Source organism: Nicrophorus vespilloides, unplaced genomic scaffold (genome assembly GCF_001412225.1).
Source record: "Nicrophorus vespilloides isolate i.1.1-1 unplaced genomic scaffold, Nicve_v1.0, whole genome shotgun sequence".
Classification (NCBI taxonomy): Eukaryota; Metazoa; Arthropoda; class Insecta; order Coleoptera; family Silphidae; genus Nicrophorus; species Nicrophorus vespilloides.
Genome location: NW_017100088.1, coordinates 927,333 through 947,781, shown reverse-complemented (window position 1 = coordinate 947,781; position 20,449 = coordinate 927,333). Strand labels below are relative to the sequence as shown.

At 31.1% G+C, this 20,449-nt stretch overlaps 4 protein-coding genes across 4 annotated transcripts; 3 read left to right on the top strand and 1 right to left on the bottom strand.

The window, feature by feature from the left end:
* The first annotated feature begins 874 nt into the window (after positions 1-874).
* LOC108567378 (fatty-acid amide hydrolase 2-A-like) lies at positions 875-5,197 on the top strand. The gene is made up of 9 exons (XM_017927794.1): positions 875-1,091; positions 3,299-3,518; positions 3,577-3,794; positions 3,851-3,962; positions 4,050-4,207; positions 4,269-4,514; positions 4,579-4,746; positions 4,805-4,987; positions 5,047-5,197. The coding sequence occupies exons 1-9, from the start codon at positions 921-923 to the stop codon at positions 5,134-5,136; spliced, it is 1,566 nt and encodes a 521-aa protein (XP_017783283.1). The 5' UTR covers positions 875-920; the 3' UTR covers positions 5,137-5,197.
* Positions 5,198-7,025: 1,828 nt separating this feature from the next.
* On the top strand, positions 7,026-13,561 carry LOC108567385 (fatty-acid amide hydrolase 2-like). Its single transcript, XM_017927804.1, has 12 exons — positions 7,026-7,098; positions 7,197-7,263; positions 7,323-7,432; positions 8,524-8,718; positions 9,842-10,070; positions 11,926-12,143; positions 12,200-12,311; positions 12,368-12,525; positions 12,585-12,818; positions 12,935-13,102; positions 13,168-13,347; positions 13,406-13,561. Exons 4-12 carry the CDS (start codon positions 8,551-8,553, stop codon positions 13,535-13,537), a joined length of 1,599 nt encoding a protein of 532 aa, XP_017783293.1. The 5' UTR covers positions 7,026-7,098; positions 7,197-7,263; positions 7,323-7,432; positions 8,524-8,550; the 3' UTR covers positions 13,538-13,561.
* Positions 13,562-16,075: 2,514 nt separating this feature from the next.
* LOC108567371 (fatty-acid amide hydrolase 2-like) lies at positions 16,076-18,033 on the top strand. Its single transcript, XM_017927787.1, has 9 exons — positions 16,076-16,204; positions 16,278-16,506; positions 16,580-16,797; positions 16,857-16,968; positions 17,028-17,185; positions 17,240-17,485; positions 17,570-17,638; positions 17,704-17,886; positions 17,941-18,033. Exons 1-9 carry the CDS (start codon positions 16,076-16,078, stop codon positions 18,031-18,033), a joined length of 1,437 nt encoding a protein of 478 aa, XP_017783276.1.
* A 1,433-nt stretch (positions 18,034-19,466) lies between these two features.
* LOC108567370 (general odorant-binding protein 72-like) lies at positions 19,467-20,269 on the bottom strand. Its single transcript, XM_017927786.1, has 6 exons — positions 20,216-20,269; positions 20,074-20,161; positions 19,930-20,018; positions 19,771-19,876; positions 19,645-19,709; positions 19,467-19,585 (listed from the first exon to the last, which is right to left on the bottom strand). Exons 1-6 carry the CDS (start codon positions 20,267-20,269, stop codon positions 19,568-19,570), a joined length of 420 nt encoding a protein of 139 aa, XP_017783275.1. The 3' UTR covers positions 19,467-19,567.
* Between the last annotated feature and the right edge of the window lie 180 nt (positions 20,270-20,449).

Sequence of the window (20,449 nt, the reverse complement as noted above, 5' to 3'; positions counted from 1 at the left end):
ATTGTTTTTTTTATAAAAAAAAAATATATAAATTTTTAAAAAAATTTAGTTTTTATATTTGTTTAGATTTAAAGGTTTTGCATTCTTTTAAACTGTTTTACGTTAGATTGAATACATTTGCACTGAAAAAAATATTTGTTTTGCAATGCGTCGAGGTCAGTAGGTTTCGATGTCATTCAACCTATAATAGATTAGTTATTAGTTGCAAAATATATAAATAACAATATTATGCAAACAAATATAATCTACAACAATCATTATATAATGAGATGTAAAATTGACACAAAATTATGATCAATTACTTATTATATATTTGAACTGGTTTCTAAAAGTCCTTTTCACCTATCTATATAATAATTTATTCTAAGAAAACTGTCTGCAAATATTGCTCAATTATATTAAAAACCTGTTTTAATTTCATGTAAATACACACTTTTCAGTTTTAAATTGTTACATAATTAAATACTAAGTCATTATCAGATATCAGTAAAAAAAAATTACCAACATCTAAAGTTTATTGATGGTATATTTAGATTCAAATGTTAATAAAAAAATTATTAAAAACAAATCAAGAACACTAAATCCGGGCGGTAGTAGTCTACAAGGATGGCCTTTGGTATCAAACATTTGCTGATAAATGCTTCTTATCTTCCGCATAACAAAAATTATATATGTTTCCACGTTCGTGCACCAAAAATTTAGATTTTTCTAAAAACGGCGATAACGAATGCGGCGTAATCTGTTCCAAGCATTTTGCACTTTTCTTGTCTTTCTTCTTTCTCTCTCTCTATTTTTTCCTTCCGAAGCACGAGGCAATCAACTGTCGGCAATTTGATATTTTTTTTCTGTCCTGTTTGTGAAGAAGTCGAGCGGCGGTTATCTGCAAAGGAATAGTCAGTTCTCATCGAGACGCGATAGCGATGAATCTTCTCGTGAGAATCTCCGGATTCTTCATAATACTCGGTGAAACTCTTCTGGCGCCCTTCCTCTGGCTATTGGATTCGTTGCCCAGGCAGAGGGTACCACCGATCAAGGACGAACTGCTCCTCTTGAGTGCAACCCAACTCGCGAAGAAAATTAGAAATCAGCAGGTATTTACCTTGATATTTACACATAAAATTTATTTACAATTATTTTGGTATTTAACAATCTTCGTCTTTCTGGTTAATCAAATATCTTAATTAATTAATTAATTAATTTCTCTTACAATAAATAACAATTGTTGAGTTCAAAAGGTCATGCTGCTATAAATATAACAATAAATAAAATATGTAAGTTATAAATAAGTCACAGAAAACAATATAAAAATATTTACAAAAGTTTACTTAAAGTTTATTCATTTATAAAATTTCATCTGAAGATTTTTCAAGTTCTGGAATGACAAATACAAGAATTCAACTGGCATAGGTCTTAGAATCAGCAGATTTTTCTTAAAAACTGGTATTTCTTTAATGAAAAATTGTTAACTTCTCAAATTATTTTAGTACATTCTCAACATACGTTTCTTCTCCTCGTGATCCTATAGATCTCTATTTTCTTCTTATAGTAAATTAACATTAACATTTTCATAATCTAATTTGTTACGATTATTATAATTTTATTGAATCACTACTGAGGTAACAGTGTCAATCTCAATATAATATTTTAAAGTCAATTTGAAACCAGCTTCATAACTTTTTACTATACTCAAGAAATACAAAGGTTTTGTTCGAAAATTACTCTTATTTCTTGATATTTGAAAGTTTATAACATTCTCAGAAATAAGTGGTCAGACTAAGAACTTAATTTGTAAAATACAACAAGAAATTAAGTAATCAATAAGAATCAACATAATTCAATTTTCTTTTAAAAATATTTACAATTCTAACAAATAATTAATGTAAATAATATTATAAAATAAAGATCTTGTAAACTTCACTATAAATTTCAAAATTAAACATTGATTTAAATCAATAGTTTTATATGAAAGAGATAAATAAGTTGCCTATCATAACAACTTCTATTTATAAATATTTGTTTAAATACCAACTATATCAATGATTTCATGATTGCACGATTAAGCATACAAATTTGATTACAGTAAAAATAATCAAAAACAAATATTATTATTTTTGTTATGAAGATCAATATTTGTATATATATTCGAACTATTTTCTATTTGTAATATAACATATTGGTATTGATAAGATGTTTTTGTTGCAGTAAATAATTAATTTGCTTCCATGTGAAAATGAAAACCATCAAGGATGTTTAAAAGCTATAGTAAATGTATAAATGAGTGTTGTTTAAAATTAATATTTATACCTTGAATTTAGATGTTTTCAAATTAGAGATATGAAATGTATACAGAAAACTAACAATTTTGATAATTTAATGTATTATTATCAACATATTATCAACATATTGATTGACATTTTGCATTGGAAAAACAAACACGGACGTGTTGCTCGTCATATTTTATTTGAATATCCGGGTATATTGATTAATTAAGCAAGAAAGCAAATGTGAGACGATGTGTTTATGTTTTCATTGATAACATCTCATTCATCTTTCACGTGTCTATCAATATACGTTTTAATAAATAATCATACTTTTGGAAAATGTACTTGAGTGTTCATGTAAATGGACTTGAAAAAATGTATATTTTTATTAGGGTTTGTCGATTTATATTATTAATATGTATTATTTTAATTATTTGATTAAAAACATTGACACAAAATCTCTGTTACGTGAATTGAAAAAAAAATTAAAACTGAAATTAGATCTAAGGTTTTAGCTTAGTAAGGATTTTTGTTAATTTACAAAATTTACAGTTTAAACAAAAACGTCTAGTTTATTTCATTCACTAGCTTCAAAAAGTGAGATCATTAAGTTTTTTAGACAAATATTAACAAGATTGTATCAAATTATTGAATGACTGTGATGATTAAAAAGCGGTGAAGAAGAAAAACAAATCATAGCTTGCTTTGAAACAATCAATTCATAAATATCTTCAAGAACCTAAAAATGTTACTCTGTCCTGCCTCAACCTAATAAAGAAAAGGAATTTTTAGAGGGTACAAAGAGAAGAATAAATAATTTACTTCATTATTTAATGCGATTAAACCCAGCTTTGTAGCAAGTGAGTTTGTTCTATTTCTGGAAATTTTGTACACCCAATAGATCCGTGTGAGCAATAGAAAATAAGTTGTGAAACTCCTTTTTCTCTATTTTCTTGTGAAAATTCGAAAACCGGTTTTTGTATAAACCCTAATTTTTATAACTATAGTATTATTAAATAACAGTTATTGTATTATAGGTGAGCTGCGAAGAAGTAATAAAATCGTACATAAATCGCATCAGAGAAGTAAATCCCATAATCAATGCAGTATCAGAGGAACGCTATGAGAGTGCCATGCACGAAGCGAGGGAAGCGGACCGTTTTATCAAGAACCATTACCTTTCGAAAGAAAAGTTGAAGAATTTGAAACCGTTCTTCGGTGTGCCGATAACGCTGAAGGAATGTTGCGGCGTTGAAGGTAAATCTATCGAATATATAAATTGTAGTTTTAGTAAATAGTAATAATTGGTGTTTAGGTCTAACGTGGAGCGTCGGTTCACGCCTGAGAGAGGGGATCAGAGCTTACGAGGATTCCGAGGCGCTGAAACGGCTAAAGGGGGCAGGATTCATCCCGCTTTTAGTCAGTTCGGTGCCCGAGTACTGCGTTGGACTTGAGTCCATCAATCTGGTGAATGGATGGACAAAGAATCCGTACAACACCAACAGGACATCAGGTGGATCATCTGGCGGAGAGGTTGCAAATTCAACTTTTGCTATTGTTCATTTGAATATCGTGATTTTATATTTTAGGGAGCCCTGCTTGGATCAGGAGCATCCGTTGTCGGATTGGGAACGGATTTTGCCGGTTCCATTAGGATTCCGTGTCAATTCAATGGCATCTACGGACACAAAACCACTTCAAGTAAATAATAAACATATTATAATTATCGACGCGTAAAAATAGCATTATCGCAAGTATTTACATAGATTATTTTCTTGTGATTCGCAGGGATCGTTCCGAAGAAAGGCTTTTATCCGGATACAACAGATGATAGGACCTATGACTATTTCACGATCGGGCCAATGACTAGATACGTCGAAGACTTGATGCCGATGTTGAAGATCTTATCCGGCGCGGAAGGAACGTGCTTAAATTTAAGTGAAAAAGTACGACAAATTGAAGTTCCTCTTGGAGAATTCTTATTTCTAATTTCTGAATCATCCTCAGGTAGATTTAAGCAAGCTGAAAGTGTTCTTCTCGAAAGGAAAATATGACCAGTTCGGTGTGCCGAAGGTGCAAAAGGAGATCGTGGCAGGAATCAACGAGGCCAGACAATATTTGGAGTCTCATCTCAGCATGGAAACGGAAGAAATTGAAATCGAAGATTTCAAGCACGGCTTTGAGATCTGTATCATGATGTACCTGACGTTAGGCGGATTGCCCAACTTTCTAGAAAACCCAAACAATCCGAAAGTAAATATTTAAAGACAACGCAACAACGTGTATTAATTAAAATCGATGTATTGTTTCTTTTCAGAAAGATCTTAACGTTTACATGGAGGTACTGAAAAATCTGATGGGAAAGAGCAGACTCTCGCTGTTTGTTCTGATGTTCATCATTCTGTATCGTTACACGGGTTTCATTCCAAAGAGCCACTTCCCATATTACCAGAAAAAAATGGAGCGTATGAAATCGCAATTCAATGTTAGTAAAAACACAAAGTATGCAATGTTTTCGAAGGCTAAATTGAATGTGTTTTTAGGAAGCGCTCGGGGATAACGGAGTGTTCATTTATCCTTCCTTTCCGAGCTCCGCTTTTGGCCATTACCGTACGGCGACCAGAGCGTACGGCATCTGCTTCTCAATGATCTTCAACGTAATGGGATGTCCAAGTACGCAGATTCCAATTGGCTTTGATAAAAGCGGAATGCCCATCGGTCTGCAGGTTGTTAAATAGATTAACTTTATACTTAACAATCGTCTTAATGAATTCGATGTTCGCAGATCGTCGCCGCTCCCAAACAAGACAGACTTTGCCTTGCCGTAGCCGAGGAGTTGTCCAAACGCTTTGGTGGCTGGGTTCCACCAACGTAAAATACTTGAAGATATTTGAAAATAAAGATTAAAATTGAATAAATACATTTATTTAAGCGTCTACAAATTTTTACGATCTTAAAACAATTAGTCAAAATATATATATATATAAGATTTGGAATATACACATTTTCTATTAGGATACAAATATTATCATAGTTTTGATATTTCCTGAAATAAAGAATGCTTTGTATAACATATTGCGTTTCCTAGGAACTAAGTGAAGCATGAATTTAATATGTTGTGTGTTTACAATGGAAATGGTAATATTTTTTTGCTAAACGCAGCAATAAGAAATAAATGAAATAAACATTATTCTAAACATAATTTTGTCCTTCCACGAAGTTAACAATAATTATGCAACCGATCACGACCAGCGCGATTTATATTCCATATACATAATTCAGACCCAATCGTCTTTCCGTAATTTGTACATATTTCACGTGTTTGTCACAAATATTATTTGATACAAAATAAATCTTGCTGATAATTTTATAATTAAATAAATTATGTAAAATCTTAGATTACCAAGAACATGATTCAAAAGGAATTTCGTTGTTAAATATATCGAATAAGAAAATAAATAATTTCTTTATGAAATTCTCAAGATTTGACGAAATTTTGTTTTTAAAGATATTTAAGTTGATGAGACTTAATGGATAAAATGCATGTGTCTCCTTTACAAATAAAGATACAATAAGATTAAGATTATTTTAATAGGTAAATTTTACAAAATTTAGATTATTATAGTCTATAGCAGGGTTTTCCAAACTATATTCCTGGGAACACCAGTGTTCCGCGAAAAGTTAATTGGTGTTCCGTGAAAACCTGGAATGAACTAATTACTTAATAAATAATGAAAAATTTCAGGATTTATGAAGTGTTTCGTTGCAAGAAAAGTTTGGAAAACCCTGGTCTCTAGACTAAACCATAGGCTATGACTTATACTATTACTAAATTAATTATTAATAATTAGATTTATTATATTTTAATGTATTTAACCATAATTATTATCGAATTAGAATAAGTACAAAAACATTAAGTTAATTCCGAGAAGATTAGAAGTGATTGTAGATACATTACAAAGCTATTAACTGATATTTTAAACATTAAAAAAATAGTACTTAAATTAACTTTTATATTGTTTACTTACAAAATTTCCAATAATATTTTTTTTCTTGAATTTAATTGCATTTGGTCTGCTTAATTCAATCATACGTTTTACAAATGAACTACGTACAAAATATCAATAAAACGTAAATAAATTTTATTATTCTTACACTTAAACTAGTTTCATCATATTAATTCGATCAATTGTTTTGTAAACAGATTTCCGTAAACACTCAAATTAAAGTTTTGTCCTTCGATGGGTCAAAAAATACAAAATTCCGAAAACTCAATCATCATCATTATTTTTTTTTTCAAATTTTATTATATAATAAATAAATGAATTATTTGTTGTGTCCAACCGTTATTATTACAATTATTATTGTTAATATAGTATATTAACGAATTAGAGACATCCACAGCGTCTCTTAGACGCCTTATTATATAAACATATACATAAGCATAAAGGAACCTCCAGCGATTGCAACATTCCTTCCTATTTTTAACTGACAATAGGCAGTTTCATCGAGACCAACTACTGATAAGAACATCGCTCATATGTTCAAGTGAAGCGGAGCGTCTTATCAAAACCGTGCCTTACTCCTCAAACTCCCACACCCTTGCTTAGTTAATTATAAGTATTTGTAATCAGTCTTACGAAGAACGTTAAAGAATCAAGTCGTATCGAATATTTTAATAATAAACCGAAACTAAAACTCGTTCAATTTATCATTTATCAAACCTAAGGCTCCACAACAGACAACAGAAGAAGATATCCCACAGTGTCCAGAAATAAATAATTAACAGTCCGTAACTGTATCGCAGATTTGTGTTTTTAATACACATGTTTAAAAGGTAAAAAAAAAACTTTTTTTTTAAATAAAGCGAATTATTAATCATTATGCGTTTTTTCCTTGTCTTCTTTAAACGCTACTCGTACTTAAACACAACAGAATCTATTTGAAATTGTTCATTCGCCAATGAGTGTTATTGAAGTGGGGCGGATGAAGTCGAGAGTTGGTAAGAGTGAGTGAAATTGGTTTACTAACTGATGATTTACCATTGTCATAAATGTTAAGAAACCGCAGCAGCAGCATTATCAACGACACTCTATTAAACCTTTTATCAGTTCTATGTGAAAAGTTTATTTCAATTGAATTGGAATCAATGCTTACAAATTTGATTTCTGGTAAGTTATAACAACTTTTCTATTTGATACTCACAATTAAATTTGCCGCAATTACAATTAAAAGCATTCATAAATAGACACATTAAAATGCTTATTCAATTTATATTTAGTCTAGCAATTATACATTATGTTTTTGACTTAAGTAAGTTATTTATTTTGCATTCCTGCAATGTTATGAATCAATATTTCTATTCAAATATTTTATTTTTAAATTGTTAAACACTTACATATTCTCAAAGTCTGCAAATATTTAAGTATTCTTACTTTTTTTTCTTACACATCTAATGTTTGTTACTTCTCTTAACTTCATTTCAACAAAAATAAATTAATTGAAAATGAAAACTATTACTTAAAACATAAATTTAATTCTTAATATTTCAATTGAATTTGTCAAACCTTGAATTTATATTTGATTCAAAATATAAATTGTACATATAGAAGGAAAACAAATTAATCAAGGTCTAAATAACAACACACAAGAGCAAAACAATTAAATCATTGTATAGGAAGATCAACAAAATATTTTAATTGCCATTTAAAAAAATAATAACTTACATTAAATTTATATGAATATGTATTATATGAAAATTAGAATAGTTTAATAGTTTTATTCGAATTAAATAAATTAATAATTAAGGTTTCCGGTTGATTTCATATTTGAAAAACAAAAATTCTGATCAAGGTTTCTGCAATTGTAACAAAATAAGTTAAAACATAACAAATTTTGTTATACATACATCAATTAATTCCTTATAAAAAGAAATTTACATAATTATTTAATGTGTAAACACATTTTCACTGCAAATTAAATTCATTGCCATATACACTAATTGGTGCAGCATTTACATAATTTTAAAATTATCATTTTTCAGTATCATTTTTTTTAAATATATGATTTTTTTTTAAAACTTTGACGTCTATATTATTTATTATATAAAAAAAAAGTTGATCAAGGTCTATGCAATAGTCATTAATATAATTTTAAAACAGAAAATTCAAGTCATCAAATTATTTTTTTTTAACAATTCCTTAATTTTATTTCATTTCTTGTTTCATATGCATTTCTTGATTAATCAAATATTTGTTTTCAGTGAAAAAATAATCATTGGACTGAAGAAATGGAACTGTTATTAAGGATATTATCACTGATTTTACGTATTTTCTCATGGATCGCAAGTCCCATATTCTGGATAATGTCAACATCTGGTCGGAAAGTTCCACCTATCCAGAACGAAATTCTCCTCATTAATGCCAGATCATTAGCGGAAAAGATTAGAAGACGCGAGGTGAGTTGTGTCGCATAAAAGCAAAGAAAATTGAATGCGTGTGTACGCGAAATTGGGGAAAGTTTGTATGATACATAATAATTTGAGACAAGGAAAACGTATTTACTTTCGTCACTGCATTAGACGTTAATAGCAGCCCTACAAAACATCCAATTACATAATTATCCACGAGAATTAGCTACAATTTTATTGTGCAATCATCATTTATTGTTTAAATATTGTTAATTCATTGACCAGAATAAAAATTCTATACTATAATAAAAAAAATAGATGTTAGGGGTTTCTATTGTTGCAATAAATATTAGTATTTGGAAAAGTCAATAAAAATGAAAAAATCTATAAACCTTAAAATATATAAAATAACAGTTAAAATAAAACGTATCGACCGTATTATTTAATGTATTTATGATACCCGCAATAGGATTTACATATTTGTATGGAATTCGCGTTGCGTAATAAATAGTAAACTTTGTTTTAGCACGAAATTAAATTGCTATTTTGCGTGGAAGCAAACGCGTATATTGTTTTATTATTAACAAGTTTTAAGCATAAACAAAGTAATTTCCACGTGTATAAAAATAAAAACACTTACAATAATGACGATGAAGAGAAATAATTGATAAGTACGTTGAAACGTTTATTTGTTGTTGATAGTTATAGTTTTGCGTATATATATTATTAAATTTTCACTTGCTTTCCAAAGTAAGAGGAAACCTAGATACTAGTACTTTCTACTCAGAAATTTTTATACAAATTGCAATTGGTATTAGCATAAATGCATTATTTTTTAGTTGCATCATTAAATACTTCTAAAATAAGTTTAAATTATCGATAAGTGTACGTATTTCATGAAATTTATAATTATCGTATTTTTTACTAAATCTTTAAAAAAATTTGAAATCATTTGCAAATATGAAAAATGTCAACAATTTTATTTATTTCAATTGAAAGGAAACGTAAAAAAATGCATTTACAGAAGGTTGGACACGAAACTAATGCGTGCAATTAAATTCAAATCAGAATTATCGTAATTTCGCAAACGCAAAATTGGAGGCGAATAAAATAAACACTGTTTTTGTTTTTAATTTGCGTCTATGACCTTGAATGTTTTTATGTGTTTTAGTTGAAGAGCGTGGATGTGGTAAAAGCGTACGTCGCAAGAATCCAAGAGGTAAATCGTCTGGTGAACGCCGTCGTCGAAGACAGATACTGCGATGCTGTTCTCGAGGCGAAAGCCGTCGACTCTTACCTGGATTCCATACAGAGTCAGAAGGAAGAGTTGCAGAAGGTGCAGCGGGATCAACCTCTGCTCGGCGTCCCACTAACCGTCAAAGAGAGTTGTTCTCTGAAAGGTAAATCTGCGTTGCGCAACGGTGAACAACAATAACAACAAGAAAAGTTTCTTCTCTGCATGCATGTATCCGTTGCACATGCATGCTTTCACCGCGTCAGAGTGGAAAAATCTATTGCATTCATCGAACTTGATCTGCCGTATTATAAAACGATGTGCAATTCAATACAATACCCATTGCAAGTAAATTACGCAATGCGGTCTTTATCATGCGTTAATAGGATACGAACATTCATTAGTTTAATTTTTAGTGTTGCATTAGAACAAATTACATGAAATGCAACGGAAATTTAAAAACGTAATTTATCATTGTAGGTCAGAGAAAATTGGATGAAGACTGTTTTTAAAGTAAATTTCACGATTCCCACGTAATTAATTTATAAACTAAAAACATGCACATTAATTTCTAAGCAACATTTTGCAAGTTGTCATAAAGAAGCGTTACCAAACACATTTCAATTTAAACAAATTATTTTTTTAAACAATTTATATAATATTATAATTATAAAATTTAAATATTATAGAATAGTAATTTTTCTTGTGAAAAGTTATCATAGAAGAAGTAATAAAATAAAATCCAATAAAACATATTTTTTTGGGTTTATAGTCGACGCCAGCGATTCCCAAACTTTTATACATTGGGGCATTGCAATATCTCAAATTATCTATGCAGTATAACATCGGCCGTTCTGTCAATGTTATGTTTTGTCAACAAGTCAATAAGGCGTAATTTTGTTTGTAGCTATTAGTTTAAGCTCAATTTTAATAGAATTACCAAAACGATCAAAGAAAGCTTTCTGAGGTTCACAAAGAGATATGTGATGTTTTTATGATGTTCACTGTTTAACAGAATGCGCGTGTCAAAATTGGTTAAAAAAAGTCCATTCTGCAGATTTTTTCCATTCTGAAAATAATTTAAATGTCTTAGAACCATTAAGAATCTCGATATTCACATGAATTGAAAAAAGACTCACTTAACACATTATTGGTGATGAATGTGGATCGTCTATAATAACACCAATCGAAAAGGATTATGGTCCAAGAGTGATCATATCGAAACTTGAATTGCTTCACAAATGATGCTTGCTATGAATTTGGTGGGATTGATTATTTTGAGCTACATCCAAGGAACCAAATGTTTCAAATTAATTCAAATGTTTACTGTCAAAAACTAATTAAACTAGAGGAAGCAATGAAAGAAAAAAAGGGCCAGCATTGTCATCAAAATAATACATATCCTCACACATCTTTGGTAACTCATGAAAAATGATTCGAGGTTATTTGGGAAGTAATGTCGCATGCCCATATATCCTATCACTTTACACGATCAGATTACCAATTAATTTGAAGATTGCAAATCTCTTTGAATCGTAAAATTTCACTAATTATAACCTGAAATCGCTCATGGTTCTGTTTTTTATTGATAAGACTCAGCGCAGAATCATGAAGTTTCCAGAAAGATGGCAAAAGGTCATCGGACAAACCGGAAAATTTATAACTAATTAAAGTTATTTTTGTAAGCTTTTCCTTGCAATACGTTTAGAGCACGTGTATTTTTTTTGCACTTTGGAATGCTAACCTTGAAAAGCGTAAATATTAGTGAACTTACCTAAACTGTTATAAATAGTGTATAAATAATGCACAGATCACACCAATAAACACTAATTTGAATTATTTTAATAGTATTTCCATATAATATCAAAAAATGTAAACTTTAACGTATTTCATTCACAAAACCAACTAAATTCACTACACTAACCTTGTAGTTTTGTTTTACTTGCAAATTATATATAATTTACCTCGTAACATATTTCGTTATTTTTGTTAAATGTTTATTGATAATGGAAATTGGACAGGTATGAGCATTGCTACGGGATCCGTGAGTAGGATAGGTTTGAAGGCAAAAGAGAATGGAACAGCCGTTGCGAATTTGCTGAAAGCTGGAGCCATTCCGTTGCTGATCAGCAATACGCCAGAATATTGCTTCTATTGGGAAAGCAATAATCTGGTAACGGGATTGTCCAAAAACCCTTACAACACGGCTTACTCAACTGGTGGATCGTCTGGAGGAGAAGTAAGTTTTACCTTAATAAAAACAAAATCAATAAATTAATAATTTGGACTATCTAGGGGGCTTTGCTAGGAGCTGGTGCTTCTCTCATTGGCGTAGGTTCAGACTTGTTGGGTTCCATACGATTGCCGTCCTATTTTAATGGAGTTTTCGGACATAAAGCAACAGAATGTAAAGCCCGAAATTAGAATTAAATTAGCAGAAAATAATTAAAATTTGTATTGTAGATGTGACTCCAATCGATCAACATTTTCCCTCGTGCGAAGGAGAAACCTTAAGACAGTTCTTCTCCATTGGTCCGATGGCCCGATACGCGGATGATTTGACCTTGATGTTGAAACTAATCACATCTCCTCACTCCTCGAACTTGAGATTAGATGAACCAGTAATAAATCGACTTACATTTAATATGAACATCGCCTAATTTAAACTAAAAAATTATAGGTAGATTTGAATAAGCTTCGAGTTTATTACATGGAGGAGACCGAGTCCAGTCTAACGTTACCACAGGTCGATAAAGAAATCAAAAACGCTGTCGTCAAAAGCGCCAATTACTTGCAGAGGATCTGCGGATCTCAATTAGAAGACGAAAAATTTGATATGGAAAATTTACCGGAAATGATTTGTGCTCTCATGATGTCTGCGACAGATGTTCCAAAAATCTTGAAAGACAATAACGTAAGTGCTTAAACACAGCGTTTCTCAACGACCCAAAATTGGATGTGAGAAATACTGCTTAAACAAACAAAAAAAAGTACAAATTTTACTATAAAAAAAATGCTTTTTATATATAGAAAAATGATCATTTATTATTGGAGTTCGTAAAGAACATCTTTAACCAATCAAAATATTCCACACACGCTTTGCTGGTTTCTTTGGTGCTTCATTTCAACGGAGGAATGCCGAAAGGAAAGAAAGATATTTACGGAGTTGCCTTCGATAAAATGAAACGGAATTTACTGGTAACTAACATAATCTTATTAACTTTTTTAACAATAACTTATTTATTGAATGAATAAAATCACAGGAAAAACTGGGTGATGACGGTGTACTCATTCTACCAACTTTTCCAACCCTTTACCAACACAACGAATTCGCTTTGAAATCTATCGGAATCATGTATTTGGGTTTCTGTAATCTATCAGGATTCCCGGCTACTCAGGTACCTATGGGTCTCAACAAAAAAGGACTTCCAATTGGCATCCAAGTAAAAATAATTTAATCATAACTAAACAATTGTTATATTTAATTTTATTTTTTTTTAGGTCATAGCAACTCCTCACAACGATAGATTATGTTTGGCCGTAGCTAAGGAACTGGAAAAAGGATTCTCCGGTTGGGTGCCACCGCAATCATCAGTTAAAAGCCAAAAATTAGAAATTAATGGTATATCGTAATTTGTACATAACAAATTTAAGAGTTAAGTGAAATAAATATATGTATTGTTATTAGTGATATTTGCATTATTATTATTTTTTTTATATGTTTGTCATCCACGACAATATACTTATTTATTGGGTTTAATATTTTATATTCTATAGAAAATTTATTTACATCCTTTCAAATGAAAAAACATAAAATTGTTTTTGATGAAAATATGAAATTTATATTTTTCTTATTTAATTATTTACACATTTATATTGACCTTGACATGGACCAAAGGGCTTATTCTTGATGATTTTACAATTCTGCACATTGTCAACGATTATTTAGACTAGTAACATCCAGATTTCTATTATGATGATTATTTTTAAATGTTATATATTCAATCATATTTGAGGTTTTTAATTCAAACCGTTAATTGTGAAGAATGATAACTTTTCTTTTGATACTGCTCTATTATATAATTGTTATCATAATGCTTGAGTTCAAATAATTGAAACACATATTTTTTTAAGTAGCAGTCACGTCGATCGCACGTTCATGATTAATTGAACATGGTCATTAACAATCAAGAAAAGTTTCTTGATTGGAAACGTGCCTGCGATAAGTTTTTATTTGCATAATAAAAGTTATATTTTAATAATCATAGTCGTCATGCGAATTACAAGAAAAAGTAGTCGCAATTAATTATTATTGCGATTCCCAACTATCAATTTTAATGCTGCATTTTAATTATTTACTATTTTTATGTATCGATTTTACTAATAATATGGTATATTTTTTAAATAATACTGGCATTGTTCAGGAGGTAACAAAAGGATTGGTCCAGCAAGGATGTTTGCTTTGCATTTATACCATCCACCTCCGTCGATGGCTTGCAGTGTTGGTCAATCTTAGTGCAAGATGGTTTGGGTGGATTACTGATGGTAGTCTTTTCTAATCTTTTCTTTTATTAGCTTGGTATCGGTATTTTTTTATGTCGTATAATTTTATTCACAATCTGTTCATTAAGATCGCGGTTGACATTTAATGGATAATCTTTCCCAGTGGATAGTTACCATTATGATGATTTGATTTTTTTAATTTGTTGGTTGGCTGTCGTCTTTTAGGTCAACTTCAGTAGTAAATTGATACTCTGCAATTCCACTATTTCCTTTGACTGTGAATGTGCTGCTATCCTTAACACTGTCATTGTCCATCGACTTGGCTAAAGGTCAATATGCTGAACCTCATTCATTTGACTGTCCAACTGTGATGAACGATGGCTTTATTTCTGCAAGCACCGAGAGGGCTCACTAAGGTCCTGGTTGACCAGGATTCGAACCGGCGATGTTGTGCGTAGGGCAACTTAACCATTTGGCTATTAGTCGCCCTTCAGTAAGCAAATTATTTCCTCGTTTGTAGAATACCATGGTGCATCAATGTCTTCGATTTGCAGGAAGATCCCCAACATTGTAGATCATATGTTCACATTGGTATTAGGATGGCTTTATATATCAGTACCTTATTCTGTATGGATGTATTAAAGTGTATTATCTTCCACTTAACCTTTACGTGGTCCTTCCCAGTCAAGCAATGATCTAGGGGAATCCCCAGATATTTGGCTCCTTCAGCTTGAGGGAGTTGTTTAAAAAAAACTGGTGGACATGTTTGTCTACGCATTATAAACGTGACATGTACGGATTTTGGTCCATTCTCTACCTTTTCATCCAGTATTGGATATTGTTCAGACTCTCCTTTAGCAGATTTGAACATTGCAGTGTTATCTACAAAGGGAGGTACTGTGACCTGCTATGTTGATGGCAATTACGCTTTGACAATCAGGTATATTAAGGTTCGCATTGGTCTAAATGATGTAATTTAATCTTTTATTTTAACATGGAACAATCTTTCCGTCCGATACAATTGGTGCATATCGTTGCATACCTTTGGGAAAAGCCTGAGAGATGTAAAAAAAAGCAGCGGAACAGAATCTACCAAACTCTCTAACCCAACTAATATTCAGGTATGACGTCTTTATTCTGTTAGCCAAGGCCTCAGTCTACGTAGCTTAGACATAATAGGCAGAATACTAATGAGTCTGTAGGAATTGTTAATTTTCTTGAGAAATTTGTCTATTCCATTTGATGCTTATAAGCTTGCAAAATTGATTTTTACTTATTGGAGGGAATAATCAATGTTAATACATTAATTCTAGATTGGAAGAGAAGAAATTCCGAGAAATAAGGGTAGGGATAAGGGAGTTATATTACAGATTTTCTAACGAGTTTTTCAGTCAACTACGAGCATTTGACTACGAGCACTTTAGACGAATAGTTAAATCAAACGCTTCCTGAAGGATATATAAATTGGACTAAACTTGAGAATATTTACATCATCAATTATTTTTATTATTATAAAATAATCATCATCAATATCCTGAAATATATGGAGATTTTTGAATCTAAATAAAAAGCTGTTAATGATTTAATAATTGAGTAAAATTTCTTCAGGATTTTAAATAAATATAGATGGAACCGTTATTGCGTTTAGTTGCACTTTTCAGTAGGATAATGGTTTTCTTGGCAACACCCATATTTTGGTTATTGAAAGTTATGAATGGAAAAACGGTGCCGCCGATTTCAAATGAAGCGTTGTTTCTATCTGCAAAGAAGTTGGCTGGAAAGATCAGAAGACGCGAGGTAAGTAGTTTGAATACTATCAATATTGTAAGCATTTTAATATAAAAACATGAATAAAAATATGATGCTTTAGCTGAAAGCCGAAGATGTTATTAAAATGTATATAAACAGAATAAATGAGGTGAATCCATTGATAAATGGGGTTGTCGAAGATAGATATTCCGATGCTATACTTGATGCGAAAGCCGCTGATGCATACCTAGATTCTATTCAACATAAAACGGAAGAAATGGAGACGGTGCGTCGAGAGCAACCGTTGCTTGGTGTACCATTGACCGTCAAAGAAGGTGTTGCTGTGAAAGGTAATAATCATATATTTCAATAACTTTGTTACAATAATTTCGTATATGATGTTTTTAATTTGTTGCTTTTAAGGTATGACCCTAATTGCGGGATCCTTAGCAAGGAAACATATTAGAGCCAAAGCGACAGGACCAACAATTGTGTATTTGATGAGGGCTGGCGCAATACCGTTGTGTGTGACCAATACTCCGGAATACAGTTTCTATTTCGAAACATACAACATGGTCACTGGACGTACCAGAAATCCATACAACACAGCCTTCTCCGTAGGAGGATCTTCTGGTGGAGAGGTTCTTGCTGAATGTATCATGTAAACAGTTTTATATTTCTAATAAATCATTTTTTTCAGGCGGCTTTGCTGGGAGCTGGTGCATCACTCATTGGAGTAGGTTCAGACTTGGTGGGTTCTATTCGATCCCCAGCTCATTTTACCGGAATTTTCGGTCACAAGCCTACAGACAGTAAGCCAATTATATCGACATTTATTTTCTAATGATGATAACCAATGTTCAATCAATAGCTTCAACTTCGTCAAAACATCATTTTCCGATAATGGAAAAGCCAACGATAGTTACGTACTTATCAATTGGGCCGATGACACGATACGCGGAGGACTTGCCACTGATGTTGACAATCATGTCAGGACCGAAAGCGGAAAACCTTCGATTAAACGATCCAGTACAAATGTTGAATCGCTTCTAAGCATTTAAATCTAAATTTCACAATTTCCAGGTGGATCTGAAAACTCTGCACGTATACTACTTAGAGGAATTCGAACCGACCTTGACTCTGACGCCAGTTGAAAGTGATATAAAGAACTGCATTAAGAAAGCAGCGAAATACTTACAGTCATGCGGTGCGATACTGCACGAAGAGAAATTCCCGATGGCAAACACCTTGGAGGTAGTTCTATCTTTAATGCTGACCACCGGAGAAATACCTCACATCGTAAATGGAGATAACCAGAACGACAAGCTGGTAAATGAGATCTTTAAGAGTATTTTTAACAAATCGAAATACACAAAAAACGCGTTAATACTTACAACCATAATGGCGTTGAAGGGTTTCGTGCCCCTAAGCAAGAAGCCGTACTACACAGCAAAGTTGGAACAGATCAGAATGAACTTTCTTGTGAGCAAAAAAAAGAAGTAAGAAAAGAAAAAGTAATATAAGTCTATATGATTCTCGTTTTGCAGACGACATTGAAAGATAACGGTGTGCTTTTGATGCCAGTGTTTCCGTCTTGCGCCTTTGTGCATAATTCATTTTTCTTGAGAACCAGCTCTATCATGTATGTAGGTATAATGAACATTCTCGGATTTCCCGCAACTTCTATTCCAATGGGATTGAATAACAAGAAATTGCCAATTGGATTTCAGGTGCATCAATTGAAATAGTCAGTTAATAAATAATAGTTACCAATGATTTACTAGGTCATAGCAACTCCTTGGAACGATAGGCTCTGTTTTGCAGTGGCGCAGCAATTGGAGAAACGCTTCAAAGGATGGACTCCACCAAATTCATAAATTTCATCAGAAGCTTACAATTTATCTATTACAATTGTTCATTAATTACACAAAACGTTTGGTATTTTATACTCACATTGAGAAGATCAATAATTAGAACGTAGAAAGTAGAAACAATTCTTGTAAATAGATTTTAGTGGGTGATCGGTTAATGAACATAATCCGGTCAAATCTGATATTCACTACCTGAATTGTTCATTGTTCATTGATCATCGATTACAGAAGAGGTTTAATGCTAACTTATTGCTAACTTATCTCAACGATCATTCACTGAAATTCTATATACATACTTGCACAAATTTCAAGGTACACGATAAACATAAAATAACCATAAATCAAGATCATATAATTCTTAATAAATACATATTTTTCAAAATACATAAGCATATTACTCAAAATTATCCTACTGAGAAAAGCATCTTTCAGCAAGATATGACGCTCTTAAATATTTGGCTATAACTTTGTACCGCAAAAGTCGCAAACGCCGAAAACAACGACTTTAGACATTTTTTAATATGTGATATACAATTGTAGAAAAATTCATGCCTCATTGCATCAAATAAGTATTACGATGATTTCAATCCTTTTAATATTAATGTAATGTATAGTTATTTAATTAATATTTACTTTTACATGGATGAGCAATCATTTAAGTTGTATTACAAGTATAGAATTTTAGTAACATGTTATATATTTAGTTATCGATATATATACTTAATTTTTCCTATCTGCACGATACTAAGTAATCATTATTTAGAGTAATTGGCGTTCAAATATAAATAATGAAAAATTAACGTTATAAAAGCACTGTCTTAAACATACAAAATATGCATATGAAAGTTGGATATTTGAGGAATAGAACGTGTTTTCAATTATAGCTATAGTAAAATCTATTTGGCTGTAATTCTCATTGAAAAATGATTTAATGAACAATTAAAGTTTCTTCACATTAAATTCATATGCATATATAAATGTTGCATATTTGGTAAATACAACGTTATCTCAATTATTGCTGTTATTTCATCAATTTGGCTGTAATAAACGTTAAAAAATGAAGCAATGAAATATTATCGCTCAAAAAAGCAGTGTCTTCACATTTCATTGATTTGCTCCGAAACTATCATAGATATAATATATCCAATAGATGTAAGCATAAGGAACATACTCGGATTCCAATACAAAGGATGGACTCTACCATATTCATAAATTTCATAAAATGCTTTAAATTTGTTTATTACAATTGTTCATTAATTAAATAAATCGCTCATATTTTTTGGTAATTAAGCCCCAACTAAACTCACATTTAGAAGATGAATAAGTAGAATGTAGAAAGCAGAATAAAAATGGAATAGGCATGATTGAAGAGCATATAATTCTATAATTAATACATATTTTTAAATTTTATAAGCATATTACTAAAAATTATCCTACAGAGAAAAGCATAAAATGTCTATAGTATATAAAGAATAAAACACTAAATTTAATGTAATTACGAATTATCCAAATCATATTCGAAATATCCAAAAATAGGCTGTCAAAAGATGAAATATATCTGAAATAATTCAAAACATTTATACAACAAACCAACCAAACGAAGATAAGAAACTCTACCTCTGGATTATGCTCATACAAGCATTTGTTAAACAGGAAAACTGTTTCGCAAATATCAGCACCAACTAGAACAGTTATTGACTTAACGTAACAACAACAAAAAAAATAAGCGAATTTTTCAATTACCTGGAGCATTATCTTTGCAATGTTTGATGCCGGGCGCATAAGTACCTCTGATCTTCTCCGGAAAACCGTTGGCAAGTTTCTTAGTATCAATGGTATCACCTTTTATCTGCAATTGCAAATTATTAACGATATTAATAAGCGTTGCTATATGATATTTACCGTTCCCATTTTCTTAAAAATGCATTTTAAATAACACCACATCTTCTCATCATTCACAAATTCGCCCTTATTAACAGCGTTCACAATATCTGCAACACATACTTTAATTCATACAAAATAAAATGTAATTCCTTGGATTCAGACCCTCGTCAGCTCCAGTTTCAGCAAGACATGACGCCCTTAAAGATTTGGCTATAACTTTGAAAACGGCCGGTACATTTGAGTCTGCGCACTATGTAAAGGTAAAATTAATAAAAAAATGTAAATATGTTTGATTTTTTCTTACAAAAATTCCTGTAGTGGCAAAGGCCAAAATGAACAAAATAACGACTTTGGACATTTTCGAATATTTGATGTACAATTGTAAAAAAAATCATATTTATAGTATAAATATGCATGCCTCATTGCATCGAGTAATGTTTACAATTCTGTAATTATTATATTAATTTAATGTATAGTTATTTAATTCGTATTTACATTTGCATGGATGAATTATTGCAAGTATAGAAAATTAGTAGTA

Excerpts from the sequence above, each read along its gene's own strand:
- LOC108567378 (XM_017927794.1), top strand. The coding sequence starts at position 921 with ATGAATCTTCTCGTGAGAATCTCCGGATTCTTCATAATACTCGGTGAA. Across the intron at positions 3,519-3,576 it reads GGAATGTTGCGGCGTTGAAG|GTCTAACGTGGAGCGTCGGT; the intron begins GTAAATCTATCG and ends ATTGGTGTTTAG. Across the intron at positions 3,795-3,850 it reads GTGGATCATCTGGCGGAGAG|GGAGCCCTGCTTGGATCAGG; the intron begins GTTGCAAATTCA and ends TTTATATTTTAG.
- LOC108567370 (XM_017927786.1), bottom strand. The coding sequence starts at position 20,269 with ATGTCCAAAGTCGTTATTTTGTTCATTTTGGCCTTTGCCACTACAGGA. Across the intron at positions 20,162-20,215 it reads TTGCCACTACAGGAATTTTT|TGCGCAGACTCAAATGTACC; the intron begins GTAAGAAAAAAT and ends ACCTTTACATAG. Across the intron at positions 19,710-19,770 it reads TTGCAAAGATAATGCTCCAG|TTGGTGCTGATATTTGCGAA; the intron begins GTAATTGAAAAA and ends TAACTGTTCTAG.
- LOC108567371 (XM_017927787.1), top strand. The coding sequence starts at position 16,076 with ATGGTTTTCTTGGCAACACCCATATTTTGGTTATTGAAAGTTATGAAT. Across the intron at positions 16,969-17,027 it reads CGGTCACAAGCCTACAGACA|CTTCAACTTCGTCAAAACAT; the intron begins GTAAGCCAATTA and ends TTCAATCAATAG. Across the intron at positions 17,887-17,940 it reads AATTGCCAATTGGATTTCAG|GTCATAGCAACTCCTTGGAA; the intron begins GTGCATCAATTG and ends ATGATTTACTAG.
- LOC108567385 (XM_017927804.1), top strand. The coding sequence starts at position 8,551 with ATGGAACTGTTATTAAGGATATTATCACTGATTTTACGTATTTTCTCA. Across the intron at positions 8,719-9,841 it reads AAAAGATTAGAAGACGCGAG|TTGAAGAGCGTGGATGTGGT; the intron begins GTGAGTTGTGTC and ends TATGTGTTTTAG. Across the intron at positions 12,312-12,367 it reads CGGACATAAAGCAACAGAAT|ATGTGACTCCAATCGATCAA; the intron begins GTAAAGCCCGAA and ends TTTGTATTGTAG.